We start from the raw sequence: 24,619 nt of genomic DNA on the forward strand, positions 1-24,619 counted from the left end.
GGAGCAGGCACAGCACAGAGAGCAGCAGCACCGAGGGGCACACGGCTGGCACTGCCCAGGGGCACAAACTCTGATTCACGGGCAGGACAGACACACAGAGAGCACTGCCAGGAAAACACTGCCTGCTCCCCTGGCCACAAGACAAATAGCAAGCCCAGCTATTGTCACACTTGAGAAAAAGGACACATTCTTCCTCATTTTATCTGACAAAGTAACTGAGAAAAAAGCATTTCATTTCTATATCCATTTATTATTTTGGTCTGTAAAAATATAAGACTAATATACAACTACATCTAGCTTGATTTTTGTAAAATCAATCTTCATTCGGTGAGATACCAATGTACATTATACATTAAAGTTGTAAGAAAAATACTGATATTTGACATTTTAAACAAGTTCATTCATGTAAAAATCACATTGCAAGTAAAATTTAATTAGAAAATACATAATATTCACAAAAATACACATGTTAAAGACAGCTTGTGAGAACATTATCCTAAATTTAATTCAGGTGTGGAAAAAAACATATGATTCACAGTTAGGCTTGACTTCTCCAGTACCACAGCAGAACTTTAAAGTAAATGCATCTTAATTCTATTAAGAATTTGTTCTTCCTATTAAGGTGCACTTGGATCTCCCAACCACCAGGGAGGAACCACTTGTCCCCCTCCATGCATGTACACAACATATAACACTAGTCAAAGGAATTTTAGTTTTTCATTCCATTGTGAAATAATTTGGGTATTTCATAAATTAATTTATAAAATCTGGATTGAAAATACAATTTACACACACAGGATACTTAATACACAGATTACATCAATAGCAGCGTAATATTGTCAATCATGCGCAGCATCCTCACTATCACTTCTGGAATTCTTTCTCCTTTTCTTAGCTATAGACAAAATCTATATAAAACAGTCAAGCCTCTAAGTATTGTCTTCCAGGGAGAAAACAGTATAGATGTTAAAAATTTAGGAGGTAGTGAATGAAAGGCTAACAATATCAGCATATTTTAAAAAACCCTATACTGAAGCCCAGTATCATTTATATATAAAATTAAATTTAGCCACTCATAATCAACCATTGATCATCCCAAAGTAGCAATTTAAAAATCTTTTGTAATTAACAGTGTAGGTATTAATAAGATATGGAAGAACTTTAGAAACTTTATGGTAACTGCAGCGTTAAGCAACTACATGCTGTGCAGTCTGTCATTATAACTGTAAATACACATTCTTCAGTTTTATTCTTTTTTTATCAAGTCCCAAATGCTTAGTTTTACTACATGTCACCAAATTTCTGTGAAACAGAGCACAATCTACGTCAAAAAGAACATTATCTCATGTTTAGATTACTCAGTTTGCAGGAAAGGTCCCAAGAGATGAAGTCTCATGCAGTTTAGAGCAGGACCTCAGTTAAATGTCCACAAGTCCTTAATACTGGCATCAATATTACTCAGACTGCCCACGCACGTGCCTCGGGGCTGGCAGCTGCCCAGGCTCCTGGCCAGACCCAGCCCTCCCAGGCAACTCCATCCTTCCAGCTGTGATCTGAGCTCCAAAATCCTCACGGGCCACATCAGCCCCAGAGGGGACTTGCATGGAATGAAAACATCACACCTGCATGAAGTGCACTACCAGTTCGTTCTCCGTACCTCTGGACCTCTCTTCTCCCCCATCCAAGTGCCTTTATTCCTTTGATTATTCACAATACATTCAAGTAAACCAAAGGCACAGAAGTGCAAACTAGCAGAATAATGAGTCTCACCCTCCACTGGTGATTTCATACAGGAAGGAAAGTCTTTTGACAAAGGAAAATGAAGATATTTTCAAAGTAAACAATCTTCCGTAAAGAAAGGAAGTGTAGAGCAGCACTGAGAGAAAACATGCACAGGTAAAGTCTCCATGTTGCAGAATGAACATTCCTTTTTCTCATTTCACACTAGGGGGATGTAGTTACTTCCTTTTCAATAATTATTAGCAAAACAAGTAAAACACTTGAAAGATCTTGCTCTTGTAAGAGATTCCAGGGCTCTCCACACACACCAAGAAATCATAAATAAGTGTAACAAAGAGCCCCTCACCTGCAGAGTACCACTGCCTGCTGTGCCTATTCTCTATAAATCCTAAGGGGGATGAATGCCTCTCTTGCCATCTTGGACTCCAATGGCATTGGAGGTTTGAGAAAACTGCTCATCAGATACTCATTTCCAATGTGCACTTTGTAACATCACTCAGCAGGGATTTGTTTCTGCAGCAGTGTTTGCATCATCACAAAAACCTGAAACAAACACAGGTTTAGGCTCTGACAGTCTGTGACGACTTCTACAGATGCCCTACCATTAACTTACAGTTGAGTTGGTCTCCTGTTAGTAAAGTTACCAGAGGTAGATTTTCCTCAAATAGACTGAGGGGAAAAAAAGAAAAGGGTCAGTCTCCCTTCCCACTCATCACACCTTTGCAGAGGGTGGAACACACTCCCAAGCACCTGACTGCTGCTCTGGGGAGCACAGGACCAAGGACAGAACTGGCAGCACCCTCCTCCTCCTGCCAGAGGCCATGGCATCCCTGGGGAGAGAGATCCTTCTCCCCAGTCCTACTGGTCCCAGCTCATTTTCCTGCCACAGCTTCTGTTCCCAGAGGGGGGCCAGGTTGGGAACCAAGGGCCAAAGGGGTAAAGCGGGAGATACAAAAAGGGGAAGGATAAAAGCAATGCTGGAAGCCTCTCCTGCAGCTGTCCCAGTGAGTGCAGTGGTTACACACACACACCTTTGCTTTGCAGCATCAGGACTTGTCATCAGTGTTTTCACACAGAGCAACACTAACATCCACAACACCCAGCCAGGGGCACACAACAATCTGCATTTACAGAGCAGTTCCTAGGAATGAATAAGTTAATATCACATGGCTCAAACAAGGTGTACTAAAGCCTCATTCTGATTTAAAACTTTTTTAAATTCAGGGATTTAACAAGACTGATCTAACTTGTTCAAGTTTGAAGAAAGTCACTTGTATATAATCCAGACTCATTCCAACAAACCTTTGCTAGTAGAAATCATTACAGTTTCTACTAGGACTGCAAGTGTAACAGAGATTGCATTATGCTATTTCCATAGCATTAAGTTTACATTTGATTTGTTTGTAATTTACTGGGATTAATAACTAAATCCAATGGTATCCTTAAATATTGCAAACTAGAATGAGAACAGGTCTGTGACGCATTAGTGTTAAGACTTTCACATCTGAATTTCAAAATCAGTCATTAAAAGTAAGCCTGGCCATTAAAACCAGTAATGGTGCCTGACTAACACGCCTGTGGTTGCACATTCACTCAATAAGGGACAGTGACCTCCAAAGCCCCACTGCCCACAGAGCCCTGCTGTCCCTGTGTCACCAGGGCCAGACCAGTCACCCCACCTCTTCCCAGTCCACTTCTAGTCCCTCTACCAGCTCCCTCTTGCCCAGAGCCATGCACAGCTGCCAGGGGAGCAGCAGCCAGGACAGGAGTGAGGTGGCTGGGGCAGCTCCATCACAGGTAAGCAGCCCTCCAGAGGAATGTGAAACCACAGCCCGTGAGACAGTCAGCTACACACGTAAGGAAGTTTACTTCTATGGAACCAGTAGTATACAGCTTAAAAAAATAATAAAAATCAAGTACCTTTAAAAGAAAGCTCACAGCCATCTCTTAGCTATCCTTCATTTTCAATTTAAATTTTCATCATTCAATTTCAGCTATTTATCAATTATTGTCCAGCTTTGTGAATTATTTACATTGAAGTGCAGAATTAATGAAGTTAGTTAACTTATGTAATTTTGAATTTCTTGATTTTACATTTTTCCTTCCTTTTAATCTAACTGCAGTGCTTGGTAGATGGAGAGGTATAAAGTGTGTTACATATTAAGCCCAATTAAAACATGTATGGCATCCTTACTTATACAAAGTACACCGATGTCATTTCATAGTGTTATTATAGTTCCATCTTCTTCTAAGGACTTAGGCCCTGGCTCTGGGGCCTCGTACTCCATGCTAATGCTGCCTGTCGAGTGATTCAAGTTCATCTCACTGGAAGGAAGGAATCCATTTTGTGTGGACTCGTGGAGGAGTTCAATTTGTGATAAGGATTCTATGCTTTCGCTGGCAGGCGTAGCTTTTGGGATCTGCTGCGGCTCGCCACTGTCTTCAATAATAATGTCCTCCTCATCGCTCTCCTCTTCTCCTTGCAGCAGACTGCCCAGGATGTTTGGAGTGCTGCTGGGGAGGCTGGACTCGGTGGACTGGCCGGAGCTGCCCGAAGTCCGACTGTTCCTCACGACGTTGTTCCTCTGGTTGGCGGGCCTGACCGTGATGATCAGGTTGCGGCTGTTGGCAATCATCATGTCTGTAACTTGATCGAGGCTTTTTCCCGACACCTCTATGCCATTGACCTCCAGCACCTCATCGTTGACAGCCAGCAGGCCCGTGCTCTGCGCCAGCCCCCCGGGCACCAGCCTGGATATGAAAATGCCGGGCACCTTCTCCAGCCCGTGCGGGGTGACCCTGACGCTGGAGCCGTCGCGGATGTAGAAGCCCAGCGGTTTGTCGGTGCCGTACTTGTAGAGCCGCACCCTGCGGTGGGTCTCGGGCAGGATATCCACGTCTATGATGGAGGACACGGGCCTGAAGTCCTGGGGCATGCTGATCACAATGTGGGGCTTCTTCTTGTGGTTGTCTGGACGTAGCACGTTGGATAAGACGTTCTTCTTCCTCGTCATGGTATCCGTCCCAAAGGCACTGTAGTCGGCATCCTCTGTAAGACAGAGCACACGGGGATTAGAGCCTGCAGACAGCCAGGTCACACTGCTCCCATGTTAGCTCAGCACAGGCAGACAGCTCATCTACAAGGTGTCAGCCTTACTATCGCAGAAGAATTCCTCTCAGCTCAGGAAACAAAAGCTTTAATGTTATGAAACACAAAGTTGGAACACTTTTGGTTTTCTACTACTGAAGGAAAGAGTGTGCACAAAAGAAATTAAAACCAGTTAGCAGCAGCAGACACAAAGAACTACAGCTGCCTGAGAAAGGGTAGAATGGAAAGAGTGAGTACATTCCTAGAAACATTTTAATTTTATTCAGAGTAATTCCACTTGCTAGTTTTCTCTCCTCAGGTTTCAGATCATTGGAAAAGAAAGAATGAAAAAGGGAAAGCAGCCAGCGTGCCTATTATTGCCTAGTTACTGGGAGCCAGCCAAGTGACCTGGATTCAAACTCCAGAAAGCTTATTCCATTCTGCACTCTTCCCTGCCCCCACACCATGTAGGTAAAATGGCTGTGGAGCAGAAACAAAGAGACCTCGCACACAAATACTTCAAGCAAAACTGTTCATGCAAGCAATGCTGTAACTGCCACAACTTGATACAGGAATAGGCAAATGGCTTAGAGCTTAAAAAAAATCCAAAAGAAAACATATTAGTCCTACAACTACTTGTAAGGGACAAGAAAACGTGTTCTGCAGAAGCAATACTGATTTCTGAAATGCTTATTTACCAAAGGCTCCATTTTTCTTTTTAATATGCAATAAGTCACCAAAAAGAATCAACCTAAGTACATTCCGATCTGAACTTCCTCTGATTTATGCTCGTAAATTGAGTGTAATCACTCAGACTACACACATCTTTGTTCTGCAGGGGAAAACCCCAATAATCATGCAGAACTGGACTGCACTAACCCCAGGACCCAGAGAAGTTGGGATTTCTTTGTATTATCCCATTCAGATGTCATTGGTACAGCCAAGAAAGTGGAAGAATGGTTATACATTCAGTCTGTGGACTGGCTGACTGTGGCAATGCTGCCCTGGTGGCATTTCAGGACAGCTGCCAGCTGCTGAGGAAATCAATGAGTGCATTTGCTTCTGAGGCTGGGACATACAGACATGAACCAGTTCCATTTGGACTCCTCAGATGGTCAAAATAGACCAGAGAAAGTACACCTAGAGCAACAGGCTAACACTACTGCAGCATGTAACACCAACTCCTCCCTTCCCTTCCCAGCCTTTGGGGCTGCTGAAAACAACAACAGTGCTTTGGCTGCTCTAGGAAGGCAGTCTTGGACCTGGTATTCTAAAAGATAAAGGACAAGAAGAAAAGAAACAAATTTAAATTAGCCCACAAAAAAAAAACCTCAAATGGATTTACTGTCAACTCCTGGCTTGTGTGTACACAATAGTTCATCAACATGTTTTAGAAAAATGTGTCCTGATGATGGCCTCATTTACATTTCTTTTTTATTTCCTTTGTTTAAAAAAATAATTACACCATAAGGAAGGCAAAGCTCTTGCTTAGCTGTTTGCTAAACACAGAGCATCTTTTGCACTGATGTTTATAGATAAAGTTGTTCAACAATTTAACTCACACAATCAGGAGTTATTTTTGAAGATACCTAATTCACACAGCTCTACTATAGCCTGAAGGCACTTCTGTAGCAATCTCAGCTACTTTGTAATTCAAGGTTTAATTAATATAACATTAGATCTTAACATCAAGCACAAAGGCTTTAGAAACAGCCTAAAATCTGATAGTCACGTGTCTAAGGGTGTTAGGTCAGCTGTGGTGAAGAGCTGGTGCATTAAAAAACAATTCAATCTCTCCAGGCAAAGCATTTTAACAGGTGAGCAGTGTCTGCAGTGAAACACCTACAGAAATGCAAACTCAGCCTTTTCCCTGTAGAAGGCCCTTTGGAATGTCTGACTGACTATGATCAGCTGGTTACACCCTGCACTCCATCCACTGCTGACAACATACTGCCTTTTCAGACAACATGGAACAATTCTTTTTATGTTCGCTAAAAAATTATGATCAAAGGGAAAAGTGAGAGAGGTTTTGCCCTTATCTCCCCTGACAACCCATCCAACCAGTTCCCAGTTAGGCATCTGGTGTTTCATTGAAAGGATTTTTGCAATTCAATGAGGTGCGATAACTTCTCTTTTTTTTATTTAGAACTACAATTGTTTACAAAACAAGCTGGAAAGGACAATTGTGAAATGCGATCCTAGACAGGTCTTACTTTAAATACCAGGCACTCACTGGTGCTAAGTGCAGGCTGCTGATGGCAGCTCCAGGACACAGGGCCCAGCACACTGGTGCCCCCGAAGCACTCGGCTCCTGCTGCTCTTAGTACAGCTGCTGGTTTAGAAAAAGGCACGAGAAAACAGGACAGCAAAGCTCTGTCAGGACTGATTCTGCCATGAGTGCTCTCCCAGGTCACTGCAACATTGAAAGGTGTGCAATTGATGGGGTTTTCTCCTTAATGTCAAAGTGCACAAAGTCAGAGAACCAGACTCACTCTGTGGTATTTCACCTATTCTATCACATCAAATATGTAAAGCATTCAATGATCCCAGCTTGCCACAGTGGCTAGAAGGCTTCACCTTCATGGCAGGACACACACCCTGCAGGAAGTCTGGCATGAGCTAGATATACAAACAAATTTATTACATCCAAGTAGGTCTATCATGTCCTGTAAATGATCAAAGACAGTTTGTGCTCTTTACTCAAGTTGGATTTAGAACTGTTCCCAACTTCCTTCACAGAAACCACCTCCCAGCCTGCCTTCCACAACTATCAGCTGGTAACTTCTGTCCAAATCAAATTTTTCCAGTTAGCAGAGAAGCACAAAGATCAGCTGCAACAGGACTGGCTTTGAAAGAAATATTATGTAAATCTCTGTATGCAAATAACAGATTCCAAAGGACTTTTTAAACAAAAACTTAGAGTAGAAAAACATTTCTTAGAAAAGAATGGAACTTTAAAAAGTCCTTTCAGAAGACAAATCAGAAGTCTTAAATTGAGCTGGTGGTTTTGTTTTTAGTAACTTTCTTAAGTTACAGGACACATGGCTGAAGTAAAAGCATCCCAAAACTGCAAGCCAGATGTCAAAACATTTAAGAAACTCTGACAAACCAGACGGAAAGGTTTTTTTCATTATAACTGCTCTTGATAGTTAAATAATTCAGAACTAGCATGAATCTTAAGATAAACAGTTAAGGTTAGAGAATTTGTGAGGAAAAAATAGTGGAAGGTTAATAAACTCATCTCCCCAAATCTGAGCAGAACAGCACACTCTGGGTAACCTCTCTTCACTGCTAAACAAGTTTTCTAAAGCAATACTCTCAAGTACAAAGGCATCTTTGTTCTGGCACCTCACTAATCAGTTTAAAGCCCCGGCAAAAATATTTTGGCCTAAAGCCAAAGGACAAGGTGTTAACTACAGATAGTGTGAAGGAGAACGTCCACACGGGGCAGGAAGGATTTCTCCCCCCAGCAGTTTCAAGCTCAAGGTGGCACCAATCTGTACAGACTTATTACATGGAATTGAAAACAAAAGCCCACAAATGCCAAATCTGGTTTCAATTTAATGTTATTGAAGACAGATTTTTGAAATATTTTCTGACCCGTTTGCAAATCAATGTAGAGTTACCCGTTAAGAATTAAATTTTCAAAGCCCCCAAGTAGTTAGTGTATTTGAACAGAAATGCAATTTAGCATTCTTTAAATATGACCCAACAAATCTCCTCCTATTTAGTAATGAAACAGAACAAAATATGGTTTTAGGAAACCAAGCTGTGTTTTTAGGAAGAGGCCTCAGAACAGCTAGGCCAGTCCAGAAAGAGCTGTTTAAAAAGCCAACTGCTCTTACTTCTCAGCAAAGTAAAGCTTCTCAGTGACCAAGTGTCTCTCGAGAGGCACAAGTGGATTAACCAAAGAATCCACTTCTCTCTAAATACAGCCACATCCGTGCACAACTTGCAGGAGTTGGATATTGTAATTTAGAATCCTTCCAGGGACTGTTAAGGACATTATAATGAAATGTATCTCCTGTTATCTCTGCTGTTCTCGTATTTACAATGCAAAGCTCCCCACATCAAGCTGCCCTTCAGCCTATGCAGACTGTTCCCCTCCATTTTCTCTTCAGAAGGGTTTTTCTCACAGACAGAGTGACTCCCATACATCTGGATTTAATCACAATACATCAGTTTAACCTTTAAATACCAGATGTCAACAGTACCTGTTAATCTGTTAAACTGCAGAATGAAATTCCAGAGAGGAATGTTTTCTGCAAACTGATAGCCAATCCTGACTTGTGCAACATCAAGCCCCAGTTTGGATTTTAGCACTGGAGCAGTTTATAAAGTATTTTAAAGGAATTTTGTGAAATACAATTAGAGGAACCTAAGAGGAATAAATTGTGATTTCATTACAGGATCTCTAAGTTTTTTACCACATCAACCAAGCCACATAAATGTTCAGGACAAACAAAGCTTTCAGAAATGAGGAAACAAAATCAAACAGGAGAGAGAAGAGCCGCTACTCTGGCATAACTCTTCCCAAATTTTGGAGTCCCATTATCACAACCATTGCTTATTAGTAGAAGCAAAACCGTCCTGCAGCTCCCATTTCAACCCCTCAAGGTGTTCCTGGGATGCAATATACTAAGAAGTTAATACTATTTACATCAGATTTCACTGCAGTCTGCTCATACCTCAAGTTGGCTTTGCACAAATTACTTGAAGTTTCTAAATAGTTAAGACGGTATGATAAAAATACATTATAAAGAATCAAAACACTTTCTCTCTTTCCCCACAGTGGCTTTTTTTCAAAGATCCCAAATTCCCAACTACTGCTGCTTGAAATACAAAAGAAGTCAAGGTTCCATTACAAAACCCACAAAAACTTTTTGGCTGATTTAAGAGAATGCATGAAAGCCACAAGTAGCCTTGCAGGTGGAAAAGTAACTTGTGTCACTTATTATAGTTCCAAACCAGCCCAGATCAAAGCAGCCCCATCAATTGCAGGTATTTGCTAAGGCATTTCTTTTCCATTCCATAGGCAGAGCCAGTAAGGCTGCTGCAATCTGTGAATTAAGGACACTTAAATCACACTGCACAAAATATGAACCACCCCTAACTCCACCAATCCAGCCTTGGTAACAGGTAAACCATCACAAATAAAATACAGAATAAAGTTGTTTCTGTATTTTCCAAACAAACACCTACCCTGTATGCAAAGATGTCAGCGAAGGCAAAGCCTCAATTTCATCAGCAGATGTGATCAGTGTGATCACAACTAACTCCCAGCACAGTGCAGTGGGGACTGGGGTGCCAGCCCGGGCTCCTCATTCCCTGAAACTCCAGGGGCAGAAGGCTCTCGTGTCCAAGGGAAGGCAGTGACACCTGGTATTCCTACACAGCTTTTCCTACTCATCAATTCTTGTTCTGATAAACTAAAACTGAATCGTCATCTTCTACTTTTGTGCATTATATCAACTCCTGGCACCAGAGTAGTAACAAATAATCCACCTGGATCAAATCAAGGTAAAGGATTGTAGGAAACCAAAGATTCATGATAAATGCAACACCAGGAACAGCAACAGTAGGAACAATCTAAAACCATATGGTGTTAAAATATAAACTCAATAATCCCAGGCTGACAAGTGGCTTATCCCTTCCTGTCATATGGCTACTGTAGGGGATTAGATGGAGTCATAGGCCTTGTCTCTCTCCAGGTTCTGCTAGAGCAAATGCTTCATGCCTCTGGCACTTCAGCACTGAGAACACAGGCCTTACCAGTCTGTACTCTCAACACAAACACTTTGCCAGCACTCAGCAGCTGCCAAGCAGCCACACTGGTTATGAATATTGGGTTTGTGTCAGGCCCTTGAGGAGTTGTTCACTTTTTGGAGTGGGAGTGGAGAGCAGGTTCTGATGCCCAAGCATTTTCTAGGGAAAAGATGCCTGTCTTCACAACAACGAGGAACAACACCACATGAACAAATACAAACTTCTGATTGGATTTTCTTCCCTTCATGAACAAAAGCAGACAGCAGGAACACACAACCAGAGCAGACACAGTATTTTTAAAGGCAAACCATCAAAGCAAGCAGCCCTCACTCCTGAGGTTTGCTAACTGATATAAACTTGTCAACTGAAAACTTCATGTTTTATCAGGAAAGTGTGATAAGAGTAGCATATTACAAAGTTAGTCTTGAATTTATATTTTAATACTGCATTTAATACTTCATGTAATAACATTTTTAATATTACTTTCCATCCTGTAATGGTCTGTCTTCTTGTCTGATCAAGATTGGAATTTTAAGTGAAAAGTATCCAACATACAGAGCAGAAAAGCTTAGAGGTTAAAAGTTTATTTTCATTTGCATACATAAAACTAGAAAGAAGCATTTGCTGGAGATTTAACTTGACTTTAACTCAACTAAATAGAAGCAAAACATCACAAAGTATAAATAGGTTGCCTGAGGAAGCTCTTGCAAGAGAGACAAGTTGTGAATACTTTTCATGACTCATAATTATTACGGAATTTGACATGAAGAAATAGGACTGAAGGGTTTTTTCCTCCATACATCACACTGCATCTGGATGAACAGATGATTCACATTCTTCCAGTGCTCTTACCTTTTCTCTGAATGAAAATCCTGAGGAGAGGATTGGCTGTAGAAACTGCTTTGTGATAATTGTCATCATTATTGATAGGCAGCAGGTCTCCGTGAATGTCCGTGTATCCCACCAGAACATCAACGTTTGGGATCTTGTGCACGTGCTGCAGTAATCCATAGAACTCCTCAAACTTGCCAGGTTTGGATCTCTCCAGAGAAAATCGTCGAAATTCAGCCCCAAACTACGACAAAACATATCTTACATCATTAATATGGAAGCAACAATTATTTTATGTTAAACCAGAAACATTATGGAATTAAAAGCGCACTAAAAACTACAACAAACAATTTTGACATGGTATAAAACAGTCAGTGAAAACAGCTGTTTTTTTTCCCCAAAGTAATAACTAGTTTTGTACCAGGTGAAACATGTACCTTTGAGCATGCCAAGGCTGTTTCACTGCTCCATTTAACGGGAGCACTCGGGTGACAAACCGGTGCAGGGATGGCTGCAGGTTCTCACAGGCTCATGGAGAAACCACGCTGGGCAAGGACAGAGCAGAGGCTGCACTGCTGTGGCACTCAGTGACAAACCGGTGCAGGGATGGCTGCAGGTACTCACACACTCATGGAGAAACCACGCTGGGCAAGGACAGAGCAGAGGCTGTGGCACTCCATGCAGGGCTGTGATTAACACCCTGTGGTATGTGCCCACCTGGAATTCGGTTCGAGAACTACCAGTGCCCTCGAGAACAGCGTGCAGAGATTGTTACACAAGCGTGGGTCACCCACGCAAGGTGAGCAGCCCTCACACCCCCGGCTGTTTGGGCAGGAAGTGAAAATGCCCCTTGGCTGTGCAGACCACATGGACTGCTGCTGCTTTTCAGTGCAGCCCGGCTCTGGGGAGTGATCTCAGCTCCACTCTGCTCCTGCCTAAAGAGAGAGAACAGGGGCAACAGCCACTGCCTTAAGAGCATTCAGAAGATTTGTGTGTGCATGAGCAAGGCTCAAATCTTGATTGCAACAGTCTTTTAAATCAGGGTTCTATCCAGGATATAGAACCTGGATTTTCCAAGTCTGGTAAGGTTCAGAAAATATAGGGGAAAAAAAATTAATCACTGACATTACTTTAAGGGGTAGCATTTGCTTGTAGTCAACATAATCATTCAACAAAAAACCCAGCTCACAAATCCACTGAGGCTCAGTCTCCTACATCATCTCTAAAGCAAACACTTATTAAAACACGTTGCTTATTAAGGCAATGATACAGTGGGGGCAGGCAGAGACTCAACTGGGTGCCAAGAAAAGGATGAGCATTTGATATAGACTAGACAAATTGTGATTTTTACCACACATAGCTAGCAAAATGTTGGTGTTCTGCCTGATAAGGGCAGGACCCAAAGCAAACAGAATATTAGATAAAAATTACTCTAAATCCTTCGTATCAGGCACATACACAACATACCAGAGATGTCAAAAGGAATTCAGAGATAGCAGCAGCCAGGTTACAAAAACCAGAACAGCTTGTATACGAATTAAAAGGATAATAAGCTAATAATTCAAAAAAACTCAGCTGGCTGGTTTTTTTGTATGAATACTATTGCTGACCTACAGTGAAAATAAAGACTTTAAATTCCTTTAGCAAGTTGAGTTTTAAGTAGAACAGAAACACACAGGAACAAAATGCTCTGAGCGCATGTTTGAGCCTCAGTGTCACATACTTTGGTGTATCTCACACACAGGAGAGGTGGAGGTGCACTTCACCTCACACCCGATTACAATCTTTTGGAGAATAAAAGCCTTGGAGCTCTCACATACAAACAAAGCACTGAAAACCAGGAGACAAGGACCTCGTTGTTAGCACGTTAACACCGTGCTAACTCAAAACAAGCTACACCTTCAACACCCCACCTTCCTCCAAAAGCTTCAAATAAAGGAACTATCTGGGAACATTCCTGCTCTAAAAAACCTGCAATTACCCTGCCATTGACTAATGAGGCAGAAGGGATGATTCGTACCTGCTTACAAACAAAAGCCCAGCCCACAGGAGGAACTCCCAGCACGTCAGAGCAGCAGGGCCCAGCCGTGACATCAGCGCAGCACTCGCTCCTGCCCCAGCTGCGAGGTGTGAGCCCCGCAGGAGCTGCCCGTGCACGGCAGCCATCGGAACTGCTCGGCTTTCAAGGATTACATAGCTCAAACAGAATTCAGTAATGGAAGTTTTAAAAAGCCAACAACCTCACCCTCAGGTTGGAAGAAATGCTGAATCTGACCGCAGCAAGCAAAGGGCCAGATTTTCAAACGTGTGATTTTTATTTTTTCCATGTTATTTTATAGATATTTGGTGCAAATACCAAAATACTCCTAACCCACTCGTATGTCCTAACACAGTTTGCTCAATACTATTAGAAAGCAGGTAAAAGACAAGTCCAACTGCGCAATTCCATTATTTGAATGCCCGAAATGTCTGTATTTTCCATCAGATGCTGCCCTCCATCCCGTGAAACACGGCTGCGCTTGGTGTTCTAGAGGAGTAACCCAAGCAGAGAAGGCTCCTTGCCACCTGAGCTCTTGACAAGCCCGCGCTGCTCGCGGTAACTCCCCCGGGAGAAGGCAGGGGAGCCATGGCAGCTCACCAGGAAGGCTCCCGGGATGCTCACCTAACACTGATGGGTCACCTTTTTAAAGTCCTCTGAAACACAGCACAGAGCTGCTCTGTGCAAGTCCCCATCACTGACAGAACACGAGCTGCAGTGACCTTCTCTGGCTTACCAGTTATTAAGATTTTACTCAGAAATAAATGGTATTCCAAGTCATGAAAAGGGGGAAACTTGAATTTTAACATATAGACAACTAGACGCTTATTTTAGGGTTTCCATACCATCACTAGGAACTCTAGTCTGGGGAATAAAGTTTTATTTTCCCCGACAAGAAAACGGGCTGACTGGAATTCAAGTACTATGGGGAATCGGCAGGGCGAGCTCAGAGCAGTTACCCAAACTGAATAAACTAAACTAACAAAAGGATTGTGCTCATGTAACAGCAACCACGGTTGGGCTGCGCTGGCCCAGCCTCGTCAGCTGAGGCACAAATTATTGATTTGGAATATCTAAATAAAGAGCTGTACATCATGGAGCAGCCTTCACAGCCCAGGCCACTCCGCAGGAATGGCTCCCTCCACCTCCCACACAGGCGTTTCTTCTTTCTCTCCAGAACTGCTCATTTTCATAGAAGGAAGATGACTCCTCTGCGATATTAAATTGAGGTGCTGTTAAATAATGCATTAGTAACAAGCAGTTCTAGGAATGCCTTGAATCCTGCTCCATAATATGCACTTGAGGGACAATCCCTATTCATTAGGGCTACATTTCTCTGCACAAACACCAGGAACACAGCACACGGCTGATTCCCTAGATAGATTTTAAATCAAGGAAAACACACAGCGGGGAAACAGCAGGGCTGAGGAAACAAGTGATTTGGGTTTGTAAGCACATCATACTGATCATTCTCAACATTGTAAGAGCATAAATAATAGACTTCACCATCACAGTACTAACTTAACTGGTATTTGAAATAACAGCTACCAGATACTTCTGTATCTTGCTGATTTAGGGCACATGGAAATTGAACACTTTAAAAGAAATCATCCTCATTGAGGCTATAGAGACACCCACCACACTCTCCAGAAGTTACAGCACTATGATGCTGTATCCTTAATGAGTCCTGACTGCTGCTATAACACCTCACTAGCAGCAAAGGAGGGGACAGAACACAGGCTGCTCCCCACTTCAAAAACAACCCAAGAAAGCCATGTGGCCACCAATGGAAAACACATTCCCACGTGGATGCACATACAATCCGCCTAGGCAATGAAAAACGGACTTTAACTCAACACTTCTTTGACTAATAGAGACATTCCACCTCATACTGTACATCCAGCAGTTTTACAATTGGAAATTATTACAAACATAAAGCAGAATAAAAAAAAAATCTAATTTCTCTCAGAATATCTAAGTTTTACCAGAAAAACTTTGTCTAATCATCAAAAAAAAAAAAAAAAAAGAAAATTAAAAATAGAAGAGAAGTGGATACACGCATGGGAGAACTGACAGAGCTGGGCAACGCTGTGAGCACCTGACATGGGTGATCCCTGCGGGAACACACAGGTACACACTCCTGCAGCACTGCCAGGGTAAAAGTCTCCCGGGGCCTCCAAGAGAAGGCAAACTCCACTTTCGGATAAGCTAGTCAGAGCTCACCTCTACCTCTACTGTGAGCCTACGCTGTACCGCACAAAAAGCTACAGAAAGACATAATCATTGGGGAAAAAAGGTAACTACAGAAACAGTCACTAACAAACGCACTCACTGCAATTCGGACAAAGAGAGGGTCTTGAGGCTTGCCAATTATCACAGAACTTTTAGGGCTGGAAGGGACCTCTGGAGATCATGTAGTCCACTCCCCAAGTATGTCTCTAAGCACCTCCTTGGCCCAGTGATCCCACACTTTCCCCACAGCACAAATTTGTCGGTAGGTCTTTTAGTCCCACCATAAACTCAGGGGCCAACTCCACTTACCTGTTTTCTTTTAAACCACATAAATGCCATTTATATTTTTTCCCCGCAGACAGCGCACCCAGCAAGCGATCCCACCACCTCCGGCGGGGCGGCCGCGGGGACAGGTGGGGAGGGAGCGCCGGGGCCCGCCCGCCCGAGCCCGGGAGCCTGCGGAGCGCTCAGGCCCCGCGGGCCGTGCCCCGGCGGCCCCTGGGCAGGTGAGTCAGCAGCTGACGCCGTCCCTGGCCCCGTCCTGTCCCCGCAGCGACACCGCGGCCCGACGGCCCCGCAGGGCCGGCCCGCTCCTTCCCCCGCGCCCGCGGCCCTCAGGCGGCGGCTCCCACCTTGCTCTTCACCTCCATGGTGCCCAGGCCGCGGCTGCCCGCGGCCCCGCGCTGAGCCCGGTTCATGCCTCGCGCGGTCGCTGCGTCCGCCGCTCTGGCTCCTGTGTCCGCCGGAGCGCGGCGGGACGGGCAGCGGCGCGGCCCAGCCCAGCCAAGAGCCCCGGCACCCGCGGCCGCTCCGCCGCCTCCGCCCTCAGCGCGCCCGGGCCGGGGCGGGGCCGCGCGGCTCCGGCACCTGCCGGGACCGGGGCGGGGCCCTCGCGCGCCTGCGCCGCCTCCGCGGGGCCGCGCACGGGCGGGGCCGCGCACCTGCGGCCGCTGCGCAAGATGGAGGCGGCGGCGTGGGAGCGGTGCGGGCTTTGTGCGGGCTTTGTGCGGGCTTTGTGCGGGCTTTCTGCGGGCTTTCTGCGGGCTTTCTGCTTCTGTCCTGCAGCCGGTGCGGGCCCTGCCTCCGCAGCCGGTGTACCGCACGGGGCTGGAGCGGGGATCGGCTCCCGCTGCCTCCTCAGGCACCTCCCGCCCCGGGGAGCCGCCATCCCGCGGCTCCGCATTGTCCCGCGGCCCGCAGGAGCCTCCATGCCGAGCTCCGGGTCCTCCACAGCCCAGAACCCTATCCTTCCCACAGCCCCGCGGAGCCAGCCCTAACCCTAACCGTCCCACAGCCCCGGGGAGCCAGCTCTAACCCCAACCCCACAGCCCTGAGGAGCCGCCATCCCCCGGCCCTCCGCCCCTCACAGCGCCGCAGCCCCCGATCGGGCTGCCCTGGAGGCTCCGACCCCTCAGACACCGAGCTTGGGGCTTGGCTGAGCCATCTCCGGACAAAGATCCCTTCCAGCCCAAGTTCTGTGATTCAGGGATCTCGGGGTCTCACGGATGTAACACGCAGAGCACACCAGTGTTGGTTGATGTTTGCACATTGCATAAATAAACCTTGGTCAGGCCAAAAGTGGAAGTCTTCCTCTCAGGATGTGGCTCTGTGTCCACCTGTAAAGGTGTTCATGGAGCTTGTTTCCATTTTAGTCACAAATAAAATTGCGGGATCTGCTAACGTCAGAGCTAACCTTCCTTATTGTATTAATTCTGAGACAGATCAATTTCATTTAAAGGCCAGTTAAGCTACCCTGACAAAGGTACAAATCCCAGAGATTGTAAACTGTCTGAAAGAAAAAGACTTGTCACGTGTATGGACAAGAAGAAAGCATGTACATTAATCTCATTATGTCAACAGACCTTTGAATTACAGGTCTCTCCATCATCCATAAATCTGGTAGAGGAGAACGCAGTGTGAGGTTTCATCATGTAGATCTGTGCGGATGGCGGTGATGGGAGCTCAAACAATGCCTCGCACCTGAGGCACGCCGCGGGTGTCTAGTCACTTCTCAAGGCTCACTTGGTAATCAGTAATTAAATAAAAAGCATCCAGTGCTGAATCACTCCTAAGTCGGTGCTGATTTTTGTACAGTTGATCTTCCTCCCATCACGCCAAAGGCAAAGGAATTGCAGCTCTCACTCGAGCCAAGACAAGCTGTAATTAGCACAGAGGATATTGTTAATAGTTAAGTATAGTTTGCTGCCAGACGGTGTCTAGGCTGTTTCAAGTCTTCTCATCCCTTTTCCAGCGTGTTTTGGTTTTACACTGCAGAAGGACACATGGAAAATTCAGCCTGTAAATTCTGATAGAATCTGTGATCCTGGTGCAGTAGAAGGCAGATTACAGCTATGAGAGCAAGACCAGGATAAAACCTCTTATTCTGTCACTTTGTAATTATAACATTGAAAAGAGTTTGGACTGCTTTCCATATCTGTCTTCTACAGCTCTGTTTAATGAACTGAGCACGGAGAAGAGTGCAAGAGACAAGGGAACAGTGATTTGTCTGGGGCTTTAAAGCTGTTGGGTTGGCTCTTTTCTCCTGGAGAAAGGGAGGAAGAACCTCCTGAAGCTGATTTCTGCTTGGAGCCGCTGTGCAGTTAATTTTACTGCTATAGATTTATGAGGTATCGCCTAAGATAATTTGTTTTCTATTGTGCATTCCTAGCGTGGCTGGAGTGCCAGGCAGTGGGTGTGGGAGCGAGCCTGAGGAGTCAGGGCTAATTCATTTCAAGTCACTGGAACCAACCTCATAAAATGTATTAATCACTAGCTGGCTTTCATCACAAGGAGCTGACGTATGGGGAAGGAATGTGATAAACAATTTGATCTCAGATAAAGGTGGGGAGGGAGGCAGGCTCTCTGTGCCTGCTGCAAGGTAAGCTTAAAGAGCTATTTTAGTCACAAGTTCTGTACAACCTGTGATTCAGACCTGATCAAGCTATTCATGGCACATTCTGTTTCTGTGAAGTTGAAAGACAGGTTGGGTTTCCTGATCTCTGAGCAGCTGGGGGAACTTTTTTGGGAGGCCTTTATTTTTTCTTTGTTTGTTTTGGTGTAGAAATTCCATCACTTAGGTCCACCATGCAGTATACTGAGATTGTGCCATGATGCTGCTTCCCTGTCCCAGATTTCCCACATTTTAATTGTTGTATTCCATACAGCCCTGCTGGGAGTTCAGAGGGTACTTCCAAGTACAAAGCACAGAAAATTTCTGTCAGCATAGATTGACTGTTATTGATGATCCACCTAATCTTTTATTGCATAGTTCAGGGCTTATGCTGACTTCATATTTAACATAAAGTAGTCTTTATTTACACTGTCAATGCCAGCTCACAGGAGTGATTGTTAGATGTCCGAGATTGTAATCTGATCTTGTCTTGGAGTTGATGAGAGACTGGAGAGTTTTTCTGATGGGGAGAGAAAACTAAAAGGGAAAAAGAGAAGCTTTATTTTTAAAATGATAATAAGATCCTGCTTTCTTTAAAAAATAAATTCTGTACTTACAGGCTCTGATACCTTCTGCAATTTTGATACTTTAATCTTGTGTCCCAGTTACATTTCCCTACAAAGAAGCATTTTCAACAGCAGTGTATACACTTGGATACTCCGTTTTCAGAAAATTAGGGCCCAGCATGACCTCAAATTGCTTTTGCCCTCTCCTTGGTAAGTGAAGGATGCAGATAAACCAGTGCTGCCATGAAGGCATCTGAGGTTCACAAATGCAGAAATATTGCAGAAGTGCCCATGAATGCAGGGAAATACACTGAATACCTTTCTGCTGGTGGGGCTGATCCTGAGGCAGAAGCTGTGAGTTCACAGATGCTGCCCCAGAGAGGGAGAATCTGAGCAGGGGAGCTTTGTACAACTGATCTCCATGGAGCACCCTCCATACCAACAGCTCCACACAAACACAGGAGCAAGGCTCAGGGCATGGCAACGCAGCTCATTTATAATAACAGGAGTATTTAAATAGCACTCGTGTAATAAAAAACTTATTGCTTACCCTGAAATTGTGACAGCTATAGGATTTTATTTTGGGGTGGGTTTTTAGTTTATTTGTTTTTTGAGTTTTTAAAATTTGATTTTATTGAGGGGGGGAACAATAGTTGGGTTAGTAATGAGTTTTTCTGCTCTGTTTCTGCCTTTGCTTTCTTCTTTCCTGTCAGGACAACTAGCAGCAGTTTTTTCTTCCCCACTCCTCTTCCAGGAACCTTTAATTGTTACTTTGATGCAATATTTACTTACCTGTCTGTGACAAAATGAATTGATTGTTTTTAAAGCTCATATATGAGATCTTTTCCAATAAAATATTTTAGTTTCCTGGCGTTGGGGAGTTTTCTTTAGTTTTGTACTTTTGTTTTGTCTGCCTTTATGGGAAAGGTTGTTTTCATGCCATGCTGCCTGTGAAAGAAACATTTGTTTCAGGTGTGTTATAAATCCAGTTATAAACTAGGTCCAGCAATAAACTCATGAGGTTTTCTTGAAAATACTTTCCTAGCAAGTCAAAAGCCAATACTGATACGTTAATTTAAATTCTCTGAGGTTTCTAACTAAAATAATGAAAAACTTTTAAAGCTTTTTCTTCCCCTCCATCTAGTAATCCATTTGTGTCCAATGACTCTGAATTCCTCTGGAATTCCCCCTTATTTAAACAGGGCAGTTTGAGCCCAGCTGACACCTCACACTTGCACTCGTGTGGGGTTTAATGATTTAATTCTCGTGTGGGGTTTAATGATTTAACTCCCCTGCCCGGAGAGCTCAGAGGAGCCACGCTGGTGCTGAGCTGTCCAGCTCCATGGGTGACACTTCAGGGGTTCTTTACACAGAAGAATTCGTGAACATTTCCTGCTTGGTTTTCCACTATTCACTGGGCATTCCTGGTCAAGAATTTGGGGGGGGGGGGGGGGGGGGGGAGGGCAAATCAAAGGAATAAAGCCTTTGCTGTTATGCTTATCTGGAAAACATATTATGGCTACTTGTGAAGAAAGCTCTGCCCTCTGCCAGTGACTGTCACCCAGTAAATGTGACATAAGTGGCACTTCTGTGCCAGCACTGAATAAGGAACACTGGTACCTTTTGCCACAAAGGAACATTTCTACATGAATGGTGATTGATAGACCTCAGAATTACTGCTGCAGGCTTTGTAGACTCCCCAGTTTTATGAGCACCAGCTCCTGTTCTAGTGCCTGGTGTCCCCGCTGGAGTGGCCCGTGCTGTGAGGTGTCCCTGTCCCCCAGGTGCGCTGGGTGAGCACGGGGTGATATTCTGGCCTCCCTTTGTGAGTTTGGACTGCTGCTGTGCCTCACTGAGACAGTGAATGCACTTTGCCAATGATTCCTGCATATATAATGATAGCAAAAATAATGATAACTTTTATGAAGTAATGAGGCATTGTTTGTTGATGCTGAATTGTTATCGGATGGCACAGGAGTCAGGCAGGAGCGCTCACAGAGCAGGAGCTGGCAGCGCCGCAGTGCTTGAGAAGAGCATCGGACACTGGGAAGGGAATCGCTGCGGCCTGGCCGTGTCCGTGGCGCGGGGTCGCCGCTGTCGCGACTGTCGCGACTGTCGCCCCCGTCCGCCCCGCGGTGCAGCGGCAGCCGCCGCCGCCAGAGGGCGCCGTGCCCGCGCCGTGCCCGTCACCGGGGCTGCTGCCGCCCGAGCGGCGTCCGTTCATCGCACCATTAATTACACCATTAATTGCACCTCAATTATTTACACCGTTAATTAATTACAGCAGCGGCCTTGGTGCACCAGGCTGCCCAGGACATTAACCGCTCCCACAGCCTTACCTGTGTTTGTATTGGCCGTGTCACATTACTGTCACCGTGCTTTGAAATGTGACTCACAAAATCACAGAATGCTCGAGCTGCAAGGGACCTTAAAGCTCATCCCATTCCACCCCGTGCCACGGACAAATTCTGCTATCCTAGGCTGCTCCAAGCCCCATCCCAGCTGGCCGGGGACACTTCCAGGGATGGGACAGCGTTCCCAGGGATGCTGCACACCCGTTTGATTTCTTTGATTTGTTGGAGACTTCTTGTTGTAATCATATGATGAAGTTATCAACACTTTGGAAAAATGTAAAACAACTATAAGGAACAAATTTTTTTAGGGAAATATGAAACTTTTACTGTAATTAGATGATCAGATTAATTTAGGCTTTTTTGTCTCAGTGTTTTATGTGTCCATACACAAACAAGCCAACATCCCTGTGAGACCCCTGAGAGAAAACAGTCAGATATATACACATTAGTGCAACACACTCGCCCCTGTTTATTAACCAGATAGTGCTGGGGCAGTGGTCTTAAGTAAAACTACAAAAGTACAAGCCAAGGAGACTTGAAAAGTAATTCCAATTTTCCATGCATGTCACATTTGGAAATACTGAATCCTGTGAGTTCAGCCACTGTCCCAGTTGTGTTGAGGTTTTAGAAGATGCTCTTTGCTTCTGTTGGCAGGTCTGTTAGCTTCCCTCCTGAGCTATAATACCAGGAACTAAAAACTCCAGTAGTGATAGATGCACAAAGAGGGAAAAATAATCATGTGCTTGGAGCTGGGATGTGTATTCACAGTTCCAGCTCACAATAACCCCCCCTCAGAGGCTCAGAGCAAATGCTCTGTGCAGGGATGGTTTGCTGGAACATGCTCTGCAGTTTGTTGTGCTACAGCAATGAAAGTGCCTGGTCAATGTATCAGTGGGCTGAGAGAGAATCCACTTCTGTGCAGATCATTATGAAGATGTAAGTAACATTCTAAAATTTAAAAAAATACAAACTACAATGGGGTGGGGTAGAGCCACAGGCAAATGTTGGCATACATATTGCTTGCATTAGGAGCAGCAAGAATCATTGTCCCTGCAAGTCAGCCTGGTGCAAAGGATCACAGCAACGGGCCCAGCTACTGAGTTTTAGGTCTTGCTTTTATAAACAGAGCTCTGGTTTACAGCAGCCTTTCTAAAAGTCAGTTTAGTCTGGATCTTCTTGAGGAGGCTGGGCTGCTCTGCTGGTTGGCTGCCTGTAATCTGTCCATTTAGAAAACAAACAAAACTAACTTTATTCAGGATTTAAACAATAAAGTTATGATTAATCTGGTTATGCCAGAACACTGGTGATGCTGAAGCACTGAATGTTTAATGTTGTTGAAGCCACGGTGAATGCTTTGCTGTAAAATTATCTTTGTATTTTGTTGGCTTACAGTGATGGATGTTGAGTGGCTGAATTTGGGAAGCAGTTTTCTGAAGCACGCTGAGATCTCTGAGGAAACATACTGGCATTTTTTAATGTCCCTTTAGGTCTGAGACACATCAGAGTGTGTTTTATTTTCTCACTGTAAATATTATAATGGTGCCAGCAATGCCGTATTTACTGCTTTTCATATGCGTGAGAATACTAAACATATGTATTTCTAAAGGAAATTCCAGAAGAATGTGAAACTAGCTTGTAGCAATAATTTGTAGGTTTGTGTCCATTGTTTTCAGGAATATGTAAATTGTTACATTATAGAACTCACTTTGAACCCTGCTGCATAATTAGCTGCACTAAACATCAGTATTCAATTTGGGAAATCTGTAGCCAAGTGTTTTATTAGAATTTCGTGGAAAAGGAGAATGTGAACAAAACCGTAGAGCAAATGATCTGAAATGCAGTTAAAAATAATGAAAACCAAGCACCAGCCACATAAACACACCAGATGAAGACACAGCAAATGAAGATCATAAAAAGTAAACTGGAATAAAAACACATAAAGCCATTCCTCAGCTGAAGTAAACGGGGACATCTGCACCAGGAGTGAGGGAACCGTAGTCCTTGGTGTTTGCTGAGGGGCTGCTCTGTGGATTTTGTTCAGAGGCTCATGGTTAGGAGGAAATGACATTAACAGCAATGGCTCTTTGGGCAACTGGTTGCACAGGGCTCCTGCAGAGATTTGGTGTTGTGACAAATGTCCTCCCACAAATCCAGCTGATTTCAGCTTGTCCCAGTGTGCTCTGCCCTGCTGTGGGGCCAGCACTGGGGAAAGGGCCCTGCTGCAGGGCCAGCAGTGTTCCAGCACTGTCCTGGGCTGCAGGACAGCCCCAGCAGTGCCTGTGTGCCTCGGCAGCCTGGAACACCCCACGGGCACCAGGACAGCTGCAGTGGCATTTGCTGGGCAGGGTTCTCCAGGACAGCTGCAGTGGCATTTGCTGGGCAGGGTTCTCCAGGCACTCCGTGGGTGTGACCATAACCCCTCAAATGCCAGGAAAATCAAGCCCAGAGTTCATAGAGTTACGATGACTGTACTGTCAGGTACTCACCTGTACAGAGCCATGGATTGCATCTCCTTGCTTTGCCCCAGCTGTGACACCCGTGGTGTTCCATCACTGCCCTTTGCAGGGCTCCAAGCCCCAAGCATTTTGAAGACCTGGTGTGAAACCCACTTTTGCTTGCATCTCAGCACAGTTCTTTCTGACACAAATAAAACCCAGGGTGCTCGAATCGTTGGCTCAGGCAATTCCATCTGGTTTTGCTCTCACTTTCATGTGTGCCAGTTCCCTCATGCCTCTCCTCACAAGCATGTTCAGCTGTGCAAGAGATCTTCCTCTGCCCCCTTCCAGACTTTCCTTTAAACATGTGCACAGGAAGATACAAATCCTGACCAACTGCATAAAGAACTGGGAAGGGAAGCAGTAACCCTGCCCTGAGAGGCTCTGCTATGGGATCTCTGATCAGCTGGAGCTTTGGGAGCTTCACTTTGTGTTTCAGCCTCCTGCAGTGGGGTGAGTTTCAGGATGTGTGTGCTGGATGATGCAAAGGGAAGAAAACACCATTACTAATGAACTTATGGTAAGGGCATGGCCAAATTCTGTGCACTCAGCTCATTTTGCCCATGGGGAGTGTCTGGCTGCCTGTGCTGTCCGTCAGTCAGCACGGGGAAGTGCTGCT

The 24,619-nt window shown here is 44.7% G+C and overlaps 1 protein-coding gene across 1 annotated transcript; it reads right to left on the bottom strand.

Annotated features, from left to right (window-relative positions):
* Positions 1-229: 229 nt before the first annotated feature.
* On the bottom strand, positions 230-16,431 carry PARD6B (par-6 family cell polarity regulator beta). Its single transcript, XM_063172646.1, has 3 exons — positions 16,328-16,431; positions 11,447-11,669; positions 230-4,789 (listed from the first exon to the last, which is right to left on the bottom strand). The coding sequence occupies exons 1-3, from the start codon at positions 16,391-16,393 to the stop codon at positions 3,960-3,962; spliced, it is 1,119 nt and encodes a 372-aa protein (XP_063028716.1). The 5' UTR covers positions 16,394-16,431; the 3' UTR covers positions 230-3,959.
* Between the last annotated feature and the right edge of the window lie 8,188 nt (positions 16,432-24,619).

Source organism: Melospiza melodia, chromosome 19 (assembly GCF_035770615.1).
Source record: "Melospiza melodia melodia isolate bMelMel2 chromosome 19, bMelMel2.pri, whole genome shotgun sequence".
NCBI classification, from domain to species: Eukaryota; Metazoa; Chordata; class Aves; order Passeriformes; family Passerellidae; genus Melospiza; species Melospiza melodia.

Bases quoted from the DNA above. Each gene is read 5' to 3' on its own strand.
- PARD6B (XM_063172646.1), bottom strand. From the start codon at position 16,393: ATGAACCGGGCTCAGCGCGGGGCCGCGGGCAGCCGCGGCCTGGGCACC. The intron at 11,670-16,327 runs GTGGGAGCCGCC...GTTTTGTCGTAG, and splicing joins CCATGGAGGTGAAGAGCAAG to TTTGGGGCTGAATTTCGACG. The intron at 4,790-11,446 runs GTAAGAGCACTG...TCTGTCTTACAG, and splicing joins GATTTTCATTCAGAGAAAAG to AGGATGCCGACTACAGTGCC.